Source organism: Emydura macquarii, unplaced genomic scaffold (assembly GCF_026122565.2).
Source record: "Emydura macquarii macquarii isolate MOO-44397 ecotype Brisbane River unplaced genomic scaffold, CSIRO-AGI_Emac_v2 contig_2205, whole genome shotgun sequence".
Lineage (NCBI taxonomy): Eukaryota > Metazoa > Chordata > Testudines > Chelidae > Emydura > Emydura macquarii.
The window spans coordinates 5,922,920-5,939,526 of NW_027132342.1; the positions used below are offsets into that span (position 1 = coordinate 5,922,920).

The window sequence follows — 16,607 nt, forward strand, 5'->3', positions numbered from 1 at the left end:
CACCCACATGGCCGGGCGGGCTCCCCTAGTAAACGGGGCTCTAGCCCCGGGCCCGGAGCTGGGGGCTGGGAATTCCCCCGCTACCCCTCCCCCCACAGTCCCCTCCCCGGCCGCTACCTGCAGCGTCACCTCCTCGGGGCTCCAGCAGGGCCGCAGGCGGCGCAGCAGCCGCAGGGCTCCCTGGCGGCAGCCGGGCCCATCCACGTCGCTCACGGTGATGTCCAGCTTGGGCACCTCGGGGGAGCCGGGCGGGACGTGGATGTAGTTGGCCATGGCGGGCGGGCGGGCGGCGCTGGGCTGTGGGGTGGCGGTGCGGGCTCGGCAGTGGCGGCGGCGGCGGCGTCTCCGGGCTCTGAGCGGCGGCGACGGCGAAACCTGCTGCTGCAACTGGGGGAAAAATTTCCACTTCGGCCCCCGAATAAAGCGGCTCCGCCTCCCCCGTCTGCGGCGCGAGGCAGCCTGGGAAAGTGGTGGGCGGGGTCGGCTGGCTCCGCGGGCTGCAGAGAGAGGCGCCCCCGCCCCCTACCCGCTGCAGGTTCCTGAAGCCAGGGCCAGGGCTCGGGCTACCTTCCGCGTGTCCCTGGTTACTACGTCTTTCCTTAATTCCTTTCCTTCCCCCCCGTCTCCCTGGCTGCATCTCTCTTTCCCCACTCCCCCATCATCTCCCTCTCTGTCCCCCGTCTCCCCAGTCTCCCTGGCTGCATCTTTACTTTCCCATTGCCCCCCAAATCTCCCTGCCTATATTTCTCTTTCTCCACTTCCCCATCATCTTCCTTCCCCCCCCCCTCCAGTCTCCTTGGCTACATCTTTACTTTCCCATTGACCCTCAAATCCTCTGCCTGCATTTCTCTTTTCCCCACTCCTCCATCTCCCCATCCCAAAATCTCCTTGGTTGCATTTTTCTTTTCCCTCTCCCCCCCCTCACCCCCCATCATTCTGGCTGGGTTTACTTCCTGCATTACCCCCAGGGAAATATTTTTGTGCTGTTCTTTAATGAGTAACCCACCTACGTAACATCCCTCTTTTTACTGGCCTATTACCCAAACTTGAGCCCAAGTGAGCCCAAAATACGAGGCATCTAAGGAAATGATTAATGAAAGCACTTCATTATCTTATGGAAAATCGGGTACTATATAAATGCAAAAGATTAACCCTAAGGCACAAGTCACCTTGCCTTCCACGGCTTAGTTCAGCTGTATTTAATGTGAGGTAATTTACAACAGCATATGTATGTGGGGCAAAGGTAAATTTATGATTAAATGAGGGACAATTGATGCATCTTAGTTTACTTTGCTGTTATCCTTTTGCACCATGTTCATTTTTTGCCTCTAATTTGTGTGCTATTTTTCAAATTTTATTTTTCCCTGGATGTTTATCTTCCTAACCAACTTTTCTCCCCTTACTCTTTCCTCCTTTCTGTAGTTTCAACTGAAACTATGTGCAATAGTGCTTACAGACTTAGGTCTAGATCCTGATTGGTATGTAAGCTCCTAACTTCCCATGGAAGCTTAAATACTTTTGAGGATCTGGGCCTTATGCTCTTAGACAACCCTAAAGCCTCTTCCAGAAAGAAATTTAAACATCCCCATAAAATAATTATCCTTCCTTTGCTTATGTAACATGGCGGCATTATGCAATGTGAACCTTGCTTTCTTCAAGATTTACAAGGCAGTTTGAGTTCATTCCATGCCTTTGGGGGTTGGAGTGCACCTTTTCAAAGCCAGACTCTTTACCACAACTTGACACTTTCCCAAGTGAGAAAAAATATGCTTTTGGAACCAGTAATCCTGTTTTCCAGGCTGACTCTGATGTTATCCTGTAAGTTTCACCATAAACACATCTCCATAGCATTTTTAAATCTAATGATTTAGGAAATTTACATAGGAATTGATGTTTCCCCATTGTTACTATTATAAAGACATGAACCATCCCAATGCACCATCTTGTAGCCCAGGGCAGTTTTCTCCAACTGAGGTAGTAATAGGTTTACTTTAACAGCTCAGAACACATCCTATTTTAATAAGGTTTCAGAGCAATTATAAAACACAGTTCATAAGGTCCTCACCTCATGACCCTTCCATACCTAAAGTTCACAAAACAATGTCTCTGTGTCTGGTTAGGCTACTCTGAAGCCAGAGAAACCACAACCCACTGCAGTCTATATGAGTTCTACTCCCCTCTCTCTTGCTCAATTTCTTGCTTTCTTCCTATATAAATACCCAGCCCTAGGGTGAGGTACGGCCTCCTTGATTATACCCCAGGCTGTCCTTGCTGTAGGCTTCAGCCTGTCACTTGAAAGAGTAGCATGTATACCTGCACAATTTTATTATAAAGCATGTTTATTACAGTAGTGACTAAGGATTAACAAAGAATAGGGCCCTATTGTGCTAGGCAATGTACAAACACAGAGTAGTACAGTCCCTATTCTGAAGAGCATAGAATCTAATAAACAGACTCAAGGGAGAAGAAAGGGGCTAACACAAGCCAAGTGAACAATGTGATGGCAGCAGATGTCATGTTTGTGTCACAATTTTTATTCTTGTACCTCACACACACACACCCAGGTCCATTCACTATGCCACTGCTATAGTAACCTCTCTGTGTCATCCATCACCACTTTTTTTTTTTTTTAATATCTCCATTGGTCTCTTGTCTCTTACTTCAACAGATTAAATCCTTTCATCAGCTAAATGTCCTTGCATAGTCTTGCCCTCATCTACATCTTTACTCTCATTCTCCCTTACTCCTCCCCAAGCCTTTCACTTTACTCCTGATGTCTCTTTTTTCCACTCTAAACCTGGAATGGTCTCCTTTGTCAACCAATAAGTGACTTCTCCATTCTTTTTTAAATCTTTCTCTTCTTAAATCTTGCCTTTTTTCTTCTCATCAGTAATCTTTGTAACCTCCCTTCACCTGAAGTTTTATTCTTACTTTTCTCTAGCGTTTGTATCGTGTTCATATTGTAAGCACTCTAGGGCAAGGAATATATCTTTATATATATAAATCATCATATAAACTAAATGGGCATCTGCCGTGTTATAAGGGAAAATTTAGTGTGTGTGATTTAATACTATTTCCATGTAATTGCCTATTTTCCATGGAGTCCTGATTGTACATTGAGATCTTTTCTGGTTTACAGTGATAGTAACTAGATACAAATGGGCCTGCATCAAAATCTAAATCCAAACACTTCAGAAATTTGAGTAGTTTAGAATCCATGTCCAAATGTCATAGTTTGACCACATTTCTAGCAGTGATCAACTTCTGGCCTGCCCTTTTGGTTACTTCTCTGTTTTTGTCTTTTCAAATACATCCACTCACAACTAGATTTTTTTTTAATTTCCTGCTCTTCTCCCATCATTTTTCATTTCCCCCTTTTCTCCGTTATTCCTCCCCATCATTTCTCTTCAGTTTCTCCTCTATTTCTTCATATCTATTTTCTAAACTCAAAACTGGCTTTAAATTTATGTTCTAGGAAAAACTTTTGTCTAAAGCACAACAGAACAGCTTTAAACATACTTGAAAATCTCATAATTCACACATACAAAGTCTCAATCTGGGAATTACAATGGTTGCATGAAGTCATACAGCTTGATCACAAGTGTACTGAACGTTACCCTCTTCCTCTGCTCAAGCAAATTGATAAGGTGACAAAATAAAAGGGCTAAAGAGCAGCATGACATAGAGAGCAAATGTCAAAGGCTGAATGTGCCATCTTGCTTACACAAATTGTTAATTTCAACAGAAGGGTTCATTATAAATCAGGGGTCTGGTCCTGCAAACTCTGAGCCTGGTGCTTGCTATCATAAGTAGCCGCAAGTTCAGTTATTGATTATGTATAATCTCATTGACTTTGCAAAGCTTCACTGACTTTTCAAAAGTTGATTGTGAGGATATTTTAAGCAGGCGGGGTACTGTGGGAGAAGACATGAGGGCTCAATTTATTTGGGAGGTGGGAATTAAGCTTCCTTTTGTTAAATATTTCCCATTTGATTCCTTGTTTCCAGGTTGTAAATAGATGAAAGAACTAAAGTTTATATATAGGCAGAGGGGTTAAGTTGTACGGCATAAAGTCATGTCCTCCTACACTGTACCTGGTTTTTGCTTTAGTGTTTGGGGTACTCCTGGTGTTAAATCAGTTAAATAAAAGCTGTGGCTTGGCCCTTAAGCCCATCTTTTGTTCGTAGTGTATGTATATTCCCTGCATGTCCAAATAAATTTACAGGAAACATTTTCCACAAAACTGGAGCATCTTTCATAAGGCATCTTTCAAAGGCAATTTCTTTTGCTTCTTAGCCTGATCCTGAGGGCCACTGCTATACTCTCTAACCTGTGAAATCTATAAATAAGAACATTTGTGGAGAAAAGTAATGGCACTCCACTGAATGTCTTTGGGTTAGAGAAGCTTTTCTTGGAAGGGCAGAATAAGAACAAGATTCATATTTTTTTCTAAAAAATAGTCTGTCTCGTCTAAGCAGCAACACTGGCATGTATTAGTAACTATGTGACTGGCTTCTGGTCACCACCTTGCCACTCTCCTTCCCTCTCTCTCCAACTAGTCAAAAAGAACCTATGCAAGCACTTATGCATTCTGCCATCCACTCTTTACCTTTCCTGCTTTTAGGTTACATGATCCCCAGCAATAAATTGCTGTTTTATTTTAAAAAAAATAAAAGAAGAAGAAGCAGGCCCAGAACTGGTTTTAACCTGCCAGACTTAGTTCTCCTGGCTGTTTTCCAGTATCTGATAAGAAAGAAATTGCTTTAAAGACATCCCAGTACACAAAATTTGATTGTAGATGGCAAGTGAGTTTAACCTTTCTAGTCCCCATTAATTATTATTATAATAATTTGCACATCTGAAGACCTCAAAATGTTCCATATATACTAATGAATTGAGCCCCACAACACTTCTGTCAGTTATGGGTAGAGAAGTATTTTTATGATTTTACAGATGTGTGTGACTCAGTTTCCACAGGTTAACTTGTCATTATGTCACACAGCAAGTCAGTGATAGAGCTGGAATAGAACTGTGGTCTTTGATTCCCAGTGCAATATTTTAGTCACAAGACAACCTCTCTTTAAAGAATTTACAATCTTTATTGATTATTCAGCAACTGTTACCTGTGTCATGCTAACTCACATCTCTCTACCAACAACATTCAACTCTTACTCAATTCTTACACTTACTATATTGATTTCTAAAGTGCCTGGTACTCTAGCATCCATATTGATTTCCCAGCTGGGATTCTAGACACACAGGAATATTATAGCTTTATGATCACTTTGTTTGTTTTTATGATCAAATTTTAATTTTGATCTTGTTAAATACTAACTTAAAATATATCATTGTATAAATATTTCATTTTGCCTGACTATAAATGTCTCCAAGATGAATGCTGCAGGATCCCATTTCTTGAATGGCAGAATCCCTTTTCTTGTGTAAATTGCTCAAGAGCTGTGGATTAAAACTCAAGCAAAATACATTTTACACAAGATACATATGACAGCAGAAAAAGACCTTGAACTGTTTGCAGTTTTATGATTTAGTTTTCTAGTAGCCTAGTAAGTGCCAATAGGATTTGAGACCAGTTATGTGGCTCAGTTTTGGATCCCCTATTTCCCAGCATTTTTAGCATAGCTGGTCTAATAACTGTTATCTCAGAGCCAATTTCAATTTTTCCTGGGCATTTTACAGATCCTATTACACACTCTATATCCAAACTCCCGTTTTTGTTGCTCAGCTGCCCAGATCTAAACAAAAACTCTTGGGCTGATCCATGTAACTCTAAGCTTTGCCCCTTTAGCTTTATGCCCACTGATTTCCTGAGTTGTCTGAGGAACTTTTGCTAGATCTTTACGATGCTCTGTCCTGGCCAGTCTTATATTTATAATATTCCCTCTTTTTATGTCAAGTTTTTGTACAGTATCAGCATTTAGCTGAACTGCTTCCACTAATTTTTGTATTATTACTCATTTCCCTTGTTTTTAGAAGCTGAATTTATCATTTTTTCTAATTGTTCAAAAATGTCATGAATGAGATTGGAATCCCCTTTCCCATCATACATATTAGACACAGAGCTGTACTTGCAAAGCTCACATTGGCCAACTTCCATCTTCCTGACTAACAGCTGCTTCTTGTTCTAGTGCGCTGCTACAAGGAAAGATTCAAGTTCCATGGTAGATTCCACAGGCTGTCACAGGTTTACCATTGACCACACTGGGAGTAGAGTTAGGCCAATGCTGAGTGACCATGTTTGAAATCCCACCCATAGAACTCATTTTAAATGTAATACTAGAATTTGCATTGCATGAGTTTATTGTGAGACACTGGAAACATGAAATTAGAACTCCAATATTCCACATAGTTAAGAAGAGATGGTTTTCTCCTCTCTTCCCATAATTTGCAAGAACTGCCCATGTTCCTGGATGGATGTTTGGCTGTAGCAATGGAGTCCAGCACAACTAAAAGCTTACCAAAGAAGAGTTATATATCAAAATAGCTTGTAACTGGAAAAAGTTATTTAGTAAACCTGGCCACTCTGGCTTGTAGTATCCCCTTATAATACCACACTAAGAGCTTTCTGGTCACAGTAGGAAAGCTTGGTGTTTAGAGATCAAATTTTGTACAGCAGCTGGGAAAAAATGAGCAGGTCACAATTACAGGCAGCAGCTCATTGCGCCAGATACGTTGGGAAAGAAAAAGGAGGTTTTCAGGTTATGTCATGATTTTAAAACTGCTGGACATTTTGGAGTTACAAAAACCTTAGCCCAGCTAAAAGAAAATATCTATGAGTAAAATGCAGACCGGATGTAGAAAATTGATGCAAGAAATGTGATGCTTCCATTACAAAGAAGGGACTCCCTAGAACTGGGAAAGCCCCTATGCACCAGGGTCTCATGGGAGGGTCCCAATGAGGAGCATTGCTATTGACATGCTTGGGCCTTTGCCTCAGACAGAGACTGTAATCAGTCTCTGGTAGTTATGGCCTATTTCAGAAAATAGCCTGATACTTACCCAGTAAGAAACAAAGAGGTGGTAATAGTAGCAGAGGTTCTAGTTGAATACATTCTTCACTGGAGTTGGGGGTTTGGGTGAGTTACACACAGATCAAGAGAGGAATTTTTAATCCAAAAAGATTTCAGTAGGAGTGTGAGATTCTAGAGATCCACAAAACTAGCACCCAGCAAGAAGACAGGGTCATGGGGGTGGTCCTTTGAAAGAACCATCCAGCCTCAATAACCATCCATAATCACCCTAGGTCATCTTAACCACTGCCATGCTTTTATATTATATATATGAATAAGATTGTGTCATGGAAACATTAGGAAAAATTCACAGAACAGTCATGGTAAAAATGAACAAAATCATGATATGGTCATGGTAACAAAAATGTGTAATAATTTAACAATAAAGTATTACAGTGTAACATGTACATGAAACAAAACCTTAATGCAATAGCTTTTACTTGACAAAGTAGACTATTTTGAAATTATATATGCATATGGTGAAATAATTTTTCAAACAAAAATAATGAAAAATTATAGAACAAAAATGACTGATTCTTTTTAGTAAAGTCCCTTTTGCAAACTTGCAATTTTGGTATAACAAGTTATACATAGACAGATTGCTATTTTTTATGCAGCATCTGTTGTCCCTAAGCACATTTTTTTAAGATGAGAAGGAGCGTTCGGCTGTTAACATACTGCTAAGCATCGCAGGGCAACTACTGACAGACCTAGGAATCTGGCCATCATGCTTGTCCAGAACTGGAAAATGTCCTCATTCCTCAATTCTTTGAGCTGTTCCACAGTAAGCCCGATATTCTCTCTGGGCTGGAATGTTGTCTTCAAACAATGGTATATTTTCAAATACTGTGATTTCACAAATATCAAGATGTTTTCCTTCTTCTTTCCTTCTTTCTTTGGCATGCACTGAAGAAAGCAGCAGCAGGTTGGCAAAAGCAGGAGGTTGTGTCAGTGTCCGTGTATGACTTTTTTTTTTTTTGAGCTTTCCAAGACTGCTTTTTTTGCTGTAGCATGTTGGCAAGTTTCAAAGCAGCTCTCTGCCCACAACGCAAGATCACATGTGTCATTTGTGACTCAGTGAGCAAAAACTGTGTGCTCATCATAAGCTGTAAGCTTGTTCATGATTCAGGGTGCAAACTCCTTTAGAGACTGAGAGTTGTATGCCCCACCCTGCCCATGGTGGCTGAGAGCTCCAGGATCTCCACAGCCTCCAGCAACTGACAACTTTGGCCCCATCACCCCAGGGCTTAGGGCTGAAGCGGTTAATTTAATGGAGGTCTCTGAAAGTCACAGAATCTGTAACCTCCATGACAAAATCTTATCCTTAATTATATATTGTATTTACAATCAGTAGTCAGCTGCTCCACTTGCTTCTGGGGAGGGGTACAGTTGTTACAGCAGCCCTGTCTTTCTTCCAATACTCTCAGCCCAAGGCTTCCTTCCTGTTTGCTTATATAGTCCTAGCCACTAGAGTTATTGCCACCAAATTAGCCCATCTGCCGTACCTCCACTCAGTTAACTGGCCTCTTCTGCCAATTGTCTGCCTTTCAATCAGAGCTCAATTAATATAAACTGGCAGGAAACTGATTGACAGGGTGCTGAGTGAACTGTTGAGCCAACACACTTAGTTACAGGCAACAAGGAAATACCAACCATAGCCTGAACAAGCAGTAAGCATGGCTCTAAGAAAAGCCTAAAGAGAGAGAGCTTTTGGGCTGTGAGCTAGGTGAAAGGGATATGAAGCTGTGAGCAAAGAAACTCTCTTTTGTTGTTTGGTTCTTCCTGTGTTCAGGAAAACAGGACTTTGTACATTTTTTGTAGGTAAACAGGATTGCATCAAAGATAGCTGATTATGACATCAATTTTTCCTTCTATTAGAAGGACCCTGTAAGTCCTAAACTTTGGCCAACCCCTGACTCAAAACACTGTAATCACTACAGCTGTATTAGTTCTTAGAGCACCTAGAACAGACCAGGCAGGGCTTTCCTTAGGGACTGGAGATGGACCTGCCCAAACTCTGGACTCTGCCAACCCTAGACGACAAACTGTGAATGGAGGTTCAACAGAGAGGGTGGGGAGGGAAGTGGCTATTGCAGGAACACATTACTTTCTTGGATTCTTGATTACTGAGTGATGGCATAATGGGAGGACACTGCACTGGTGAGTAGGTTGCTACCTTGCATATGTCCAGGATAGGGATCTGTGCTAGGAATGGCATTGGGAATGCTTGCAATCTTATGGAGCTTGCCTAGAGGAGAGATGCCTGCCAAATCATAACGTGTAAGAAATTATCCAAGATGAAATTCTCTATGTGAAGAAGATTGGAAGACCTTTCATTCTGTCAACTGTGAAGACAAACAGTTGAGTGAACAGCCGAAATGGGGTTTGGTCCTCTCTCTGTAGAATGTCACTGCTGGTCCAACATCCAATGTTCGTAGCCATTTCTCATCCCTATTTGTGTGTGGTTTGGTGTACAGAAATACAGAAAAGTAAACTGAGTTGAAGTCCTAAGGGGAAACAGGCTCCCTTAGCTGAGGGTACAATCTTTCCAGGCCTTTAAGGAATCTAATTGTCATGTCATTAGAAAAAACCCGAACAGTTCTCCACATGAGAATGGAAAGCTTGATATTACTGCCGGGTGAACCTTGATAGAGGAAATCACTAAGCCTTGCTGTCAGGTGCAGCAGATAGTCAAGTATGTGTTGGACGGATGAATACATTGGTGAAACTCCAATTTGACAAGTTCAGATAGAGAACCGCTTCCATTTTGACAGGTAGGTGACCCTGGTGGAGGACTTTCTGCTACCTAGTAAGACCTAGCACACTTGCTCCATGCAAGCCTGCTCTTTCGGATTTAATCATGGGCCTGGTCTACACTGGCAACGGAGGTCAACGTAGCGTTGCTTACGTCAAACTCCTAAACTATGCGTCTACACTGGCACATTAGTTCCGTTGATTCAAAGCGCGGTAAAAGTCGACGTACTACAACCACCTCCGCAACTGGCGTAGCGCGTAATTTGAATTTCACGGGTCGAATTTGCATCAGTGTAGACAGAGCGTATTGTAAGTCAATTTTAATGGCCTCTGGGAGCTATCCCATAATGCCCATGTGACCCTTCCGTGCCTAGGGCAGCCACCTGAAAATGCCAAGGTCAGGGCAGGCTGTAAAAAGAGAGCAGATTCTTCCAGCACTGGTAGGTGGCACTGAAGCCAGACTTCCCAACCAGCCACAAACTGCTTTTGATTCCCCACACTGGTTATCAAGAAGCCAGCATACAAATACACACAGCCCCCTTTACTCATTCCAGTCTCTGGCTCCCAATCAGCCACTAGGTCCAGTAAAGAGACCAGTTATTTAAACTCCATGCTCTTTACTAAAAAGGTTCCCTCTGACCTCAAAGGGTCAGCCACATTACCAGATCAATATAAGCTTGGCTCTTACCCAAAATACCACCCTGCCAGCCAATCCTTTAGTAACTAAAACTAAAGGTTTATTATAAAAAGAAAGAAACAAACCATAAGAGAAATGTTAAAGGATTAGAGCAATCAGATACATACAAATGATTTGAAAGTCCATATACATCCGGTTTCTTGAAGAATTGTGGAGTTTGCAGGCTCATATAATCCTCTGGAATACATCCAGTACTTGGATGGGTCTCAGTCCTTTGTTTCACAGCTTCAGTTTAGTTGCAGGTGAATTGATCCAGAGGTAGGTTGGTAGCTAAGCTGAATCCCGATTGAAAGACAAAATGGATTCCCCAGGCCTCTCTGCCTTATATACTTTCTGGTCCTGGCCATGCTGTTTGTGGAGTTTTACAGGAACTAAGATGGAGTCCAGAGTCACATAAGCAAATAATCCAGAGTCACATGGGCAAGTCCTGGTGACTCCTCAGGTATATCCCTGGCTTCTCCCCCTGGGCCCCTTGCACCTGGGAAGGTCTTAATGGGCCATTAAGCAGGCTATTGTTCTGCAGCCATCCTGTCTGAGTCGTTACCCAGACAGCACAATTTGAAATGCTGATATATCAACCATATCCATAACTTCCATCACACATATAACACATGAACATAAACATCATCATCTTACTTAGCACATCATAGCCTTTCTAACAGTACCTGACATGGCATATCTCACATGAATTATTATGATTTTGACATATTGATGTTAAACAATAAAACAGATGCTTCCCACCCACACACACACCCCCAAGCCAACCAGCGTGACAACTCTGTTGTGACCACTCTGGACATTCGCACTCTGCTGTTACATGGCCACACAAACAGGAAATAGCTCCTCCCCTCAAGCCCTGGGAAAATTTGAATTTTCATTTCCTGTTTAGCCAGTGTGGAGAGAGCTTTGTAGCTGAACTCGTCATGGTGACTGCAAGGCCCAAATGCGCTCCAGCATACAGTCGACCAGAGGTCTTGGATCTCATCAGTCTGTGGGACGAGGAGTCTGTTATGGCTCAGCTCAGAGCCAGCAAAAGAAATTTGGACATATATGGGAAGATACGGAAGGGCATGTTGGAGAAGGGGCACAACAGGAACACACAGCAGTGCCACATGAAGATCAAAGAGCTACGGCAGGCATATCAGATAGCTTGGGAATCTGACAGCCGTTCTGGCTCCTCGCCCAAAACATGCTGCTCCTATGAGGAGCTGCATGCAATTCTTGGTGGCGACCCCACCCCAGTGCCGCCACACAGCATCGATACCTCTGCTGGATCCCAGTCCAGGGAGAACAACGAGGACTCTGTGGACGAGAAGGAGGAGGAGGAGGAAGAGAGCAGGATGCAGGAGAGTGGGGTGTCCATTCTCCCAGACAGCCAGGACCTATTCCTGACCCCAGAACAGTCCAACAACACACAGGACAGCAATAATGATTGTGATCCCGGGGCAGGCACATCTGGTAAGATTTTTTTTCTTCTTCTTAGCAGTTATGTCCCTGATCCAATGTCTAAAATGGCCTTTTTATTTGGGGGGAAGGGGATTTCTGGGTGTTAGTGGACTTGACTGGAGGGTTACTCCCAGAACAGATTATTTATGTGCAGAGGTATTTTCCGAGAATCATCTGTTGATATCTCCAGGAAACTCTCATGCAGTCTGTTACCCTTTGCACAAGGTTTCTGGGGAGGGCAGCCTTGCTTCTTCCACCAGGGTAGGATACTTTTCCACGCCACACTGCAATTAAATGAGCCGGACTCATGATGGAATACAGCATAGTAGCTAAGGGCCAGGCCTGTACCCCGATGCGTGCAGCAAATGTTTCCTTTCCTGTTGCGTTACCCTCAGGAGACTGATATCACTCATGGTTACCTAGGGAAGACGGCGATACAGTCGATACTCTTTATTCCTCTAGTCTCTTTTCTATGGGCATTCTGGGTCACTTCAATAATTGTCCAAAGGTATCTGACGATACAATTAACCCACGGTGTCCTCTGATCAGCTCTGCCCATCTCCTCCCAAATCATTCCTCTGAATATAACTGGGGAGCCCGGTGATCCCTCTCATACATTAATTTTAGACTGTGGTTTTTACCAAAAATTAAACCTCTCTAACAGATGAAAAGGCCCCTGGCTTATCATCTCTTTAACGACAAAACAACCAGACCCTTCTGAGAAGTTCAGAATGGAATGTGGATCTGGCTTAGCCTTGTGCACAGGAAGGAGAGTACTTTTTACATTGTAGCAGTTGCTTCAGTTCTTTGGGTCTGCTAACAATGGCAACATTGTGCATTTATTGTCTTTCTGTAGACACCTCGGCCTTGGCCCTCCTCCCTCCCCCCCCCCCCTCATCTCCCCCCAGAACTGCTGCAGATCAGACTTCCCAGGCCGCAGATACAGAGCTCCGAGCGTGGAGGATGTCCTTGTCCCAGAAACTGGACATGGACATGGAGCATAGAAGATCTGCACAGGAGCAGGAGCGCAGTACGTAGCAGGAGATGCTGCGAATAATGCGGGATCAATCTGGCATGCTCAGGCATCTTGTGGAGCTCCAGGAAGAGCAGCAGCAGGAGAGAGTCCCTCTGCAGCCCCTCCAGAACGCTCCTCTGCCTAACACTTTGCTGCCCTCTCCCATCCCCAAGCGGCCTAGGAGGAGACTGGGCAGGCTGCAGTACATGGTGCACTCCACCCTGGTGGAGGCAAGCAGAAAAACACATCAGCCCTGTTGAGAACTGAACTGCAAGCAAACACACTTTAAACTGTGAATTAACACTCGTTCTGCCCCCCCCCCCACCCAAGGAATGTTAATAAATAAAATTTTGCAGCATTTCAAAACATATATCTTTATTAATTCATAGCATGGTTGGGGAGGGAATTGGAGGGTGCTGATATCGATTGTAGGGGAGATGGGAAAGAAAGGCACAAAACATATAGAAAACATTACTGCGGGTCATTGCAGAACCGATTTTTCAATGCTTCCCGAAGGCGAAGCACTCTGCGGTTGGCTCTGAGCTTATTGCTGCCATCTGGCTGCTCAAAATTTGCAGCCAGCCTTTCAGCCTCCAGAGCCCAACCCTGGGGGAATTTTTCCCTCTTTGCTTCACACACATTATGAAGAACACAGCATGCAGATATAACTAATGGGATTTTTTTTTCACTCATATCTAGCTTAGTAAGGAGACATCTCCATCTGGCCTTTATATGCCCAAACACACATTCCACCACCATTCTGCAAGTGCTGAGCCTGTTATTAAAACGCTCCTTGTCGCTGTCAAGGTGCCCAGTGTATGGCTTCATTAGCCAAGGGAGCAAGGAGTAGACAGGATCCCACAGGATCACTATTGGCATTTCCACATCCCCATGGTTAATTTTTTGGTCTGGGAAGAAAGGTCCCATCTGCATATTTGTGAACAGACCTGAGTTCCTAAATATGCGCGCATCATGCACCTTTCCAGACCACCCCACACTGATGTCGGTAAAACGATCCCTGTGATCTACAAGGGCCTGCAACACCATTGAAAAGTATCACTTGCTGTTTATGTACTCTGTTGCAAGGTGGTCAGGCGCTAAGATAGGGATGTGCGTGCTATCGATAGCCCCCTTCCCTACAGTTTGGGAAGCCCATCATGGCAAACCCGTCCAGTATGTCCTGCACGTTTCACAAAGTCATTACTCTTGGGAGCAGAAGTCTGTAAATGGCCCTGCACACTTGCGTCACAGCAGCTCCCACTGTAGATTTACCGATTCCAAATTGATTCCCAACTGACTGGTAATAGTCGGGGGTTGCCAGCTTCCACAGAGTGATGGCCACTCGCTTCTCCATCATCAGAGCTGTTCTCAATCGAGTAGTCACGCATTTCAGGGCCAGAGACAGCTCCGTGCAAAGTTCAAGGAAAGTGGTCTTTCGCATACAAAAGTTCTGCAGCCACTGGTCATCATCCCACAGCTTCATAACGATGCATTCCCACCAGGCTGTGCTTGTTTTCTGGGACCACAACCAGCACTCCACCGACTGCAGATGATGCACAATAGCCTGCAGTAATCAGGAATTGTTCCACTCTATGGCTTATAGCAGGGCAGCCTCGGTGACATTGCTGTTTTCTGTGCTTCGACTCCTCTCTCGCCTTTGAAAATACTCCAGGATAAACCGCGATGTATTTGTGATGCTCACAATAATAGTGCAGAGTTGAGCGGGCTCCATATCTCTGCAGCAATGGTGAGCATGCGGCATAAACAAACGGCACAAAAACTGGTTTCCTCTTTGTTTGGGGCAAGAAGGGAAGGGGAAGGAGCGTAGCATCATGGGACAATGATAATCTTCCCAACAGCCTCCATGGCTAGTTGCACTGTGGGATAGTCACCCACAGTGCACTGCTTTGAATGTCAACCCAAGCAAGGCGAGTGTGGATGAATGAGCCCAGCACAAAGACTGTGGTGTGTACACGCTCCAGCGATATCTAAAAATCAGTGGGTGAAAGTTGATTTAAAAGAAATTGACTTCAATCTGCAATGTAGACATATCCATGAAGCTTCCAGGCTGCTAAATGAAAGGATTGCAGGTTTGGCTGAAGTCAAACCATGGTCCTGAGAGAACAATGCTTACATGCTTACAATGATGCATGTATTTAAATGCTTTTCTGGATTAGGTTTTAAGAGCCTAATCCATTTCTCTTTGTAGCTAAATTAACCTCTTGAATAGGAATTAATGTAAATTGTTTTATAGATGTAGCCTCCCTGTCTCTGAAGTTTATGTTCGCAAACAACTGCAGCTTGCTGCTTCTTTGGCTGAAGTGCTGTCATGTTTCCAAGATCTTGGCATTCATTGCACTAATTTTCTGGAAGAGAGAATGCAAAATCCATATCATGTTTCTGTTTGATGGTCACGAAGACTATTTTGAAAAACATCACTCCTTTTGGATTTCTTAATGGGAGAGCAAAGAATTAACTCCAGAAAAACTAACATCCAGCAAACTTAGAATAAATAGAAGGAAAACATTTTTCAAATCTCATGAGCCTGTGGAACACACTGCCCCCGGTGGTTAGTTACATTTTATGGCTGGATAATTTTATGGCCAATAATAACATCTGTAGTTACTGTACAGAGCGCCTACCAAGATAAGGATAATTAATTCTCATTCTTTCAGGACATAAACTAATCTCCACAGAAATCAAGTGGGAAATTTTTCTCCCAATTATTTATTAGGTGCAACAATGCACATCTGCTTGGGTTCATTATAGGTTTTTTCACTTTCTCTTGAAGCATCTGGTCCTGGACTCTGCTGGTGGCAAGAGAAAAAAATGTGGTGAATCTGGTTATTTTGGTTTCCTTAGTGGAAACCCAACAAGGCCCCCCAAACCTTTGTTAATTTAACTTTGTCTGTGCCAGCAACTAAACCATCTTTGTACACGCTCAGTCATGGAATGTTACTTTATACTGGCTTGTAAATTCCTTGCTCAAAAAAGGCCTATCCCAGTCTGGCTACAGGCAAATGCAGACCTATTCTGAAGGTGTAGAAAACTAAGGTAGGTCCTGTACAGGACACTTATTTAAATACAAATTTAAAAAAATCCAGGAAAACTGGTGTAACTTCAATGGCATTACCCCTGATTTACAATGATAGAAATGAGAGAAGAACTAGGCCCATGGTATTTAGCTCAAAGCTCATTTGTGTCAACACTTTAGTACACATTACCAGCCGGTTGTATACCTCTCCACTAGAAAACACACACACACATACATACCTGCCAAATTTTGTCTTAAACTGCATCTCTCTCATGTTTACGGAATTTTGTAAAATGTAAAATTATAGCTGTTGCTCTACATTTACATCAGCCATACAAAGAGGAAGATGGCATTTTGTTTAAAACAGGAATTCAGGAAGGAAATGTAATTTCAGAAGCATGGAATAATCTTTAGGATTTTTAACAATATACATTAACTAATAGTAGCATGTAGCCAGATTACAATTATTTGGTATAGATTATTCTCATTTGTTTTAAAAAATGACTATGCAATACACATGAACAAAAATCAATAAAAATAATCAAAAATCAATAAAAAAAATTATTGTAGAAACAGAAAATACTAATTAAAATCAATTCTTGTAATTTTATTCTCCATTTGAGCAGAATCAGG

At 42.9% G+C, this 16,607-nt stretch overlaps 1 protein-coding gene across 1 annotated transcript in view; it reads right to left on the reverse strand.

Annotated features, from left to right (window-relative positions):
• Nucleotides 1-398, reverse strand: part of ETNK1 (ethanolamine kinase 1) — a 52,246-nt gene extending 51,848 nt beyond the window's left edge. The window contains exon 1 of the mRNA XM_067559208.1: nucleotides 118-398. Within this exon, the coding sequence (XP_067415309.1) occupies nucleotides 118-273 (156 nt within the window). The 5' untranslated portion in view covers nucleotides 274-398. The remainder of the gene's footprint in view (nucleotides 1-117) is intronic.
• Nucleotides 399-16,607: the final 16,209 nt, after the last annotated feature.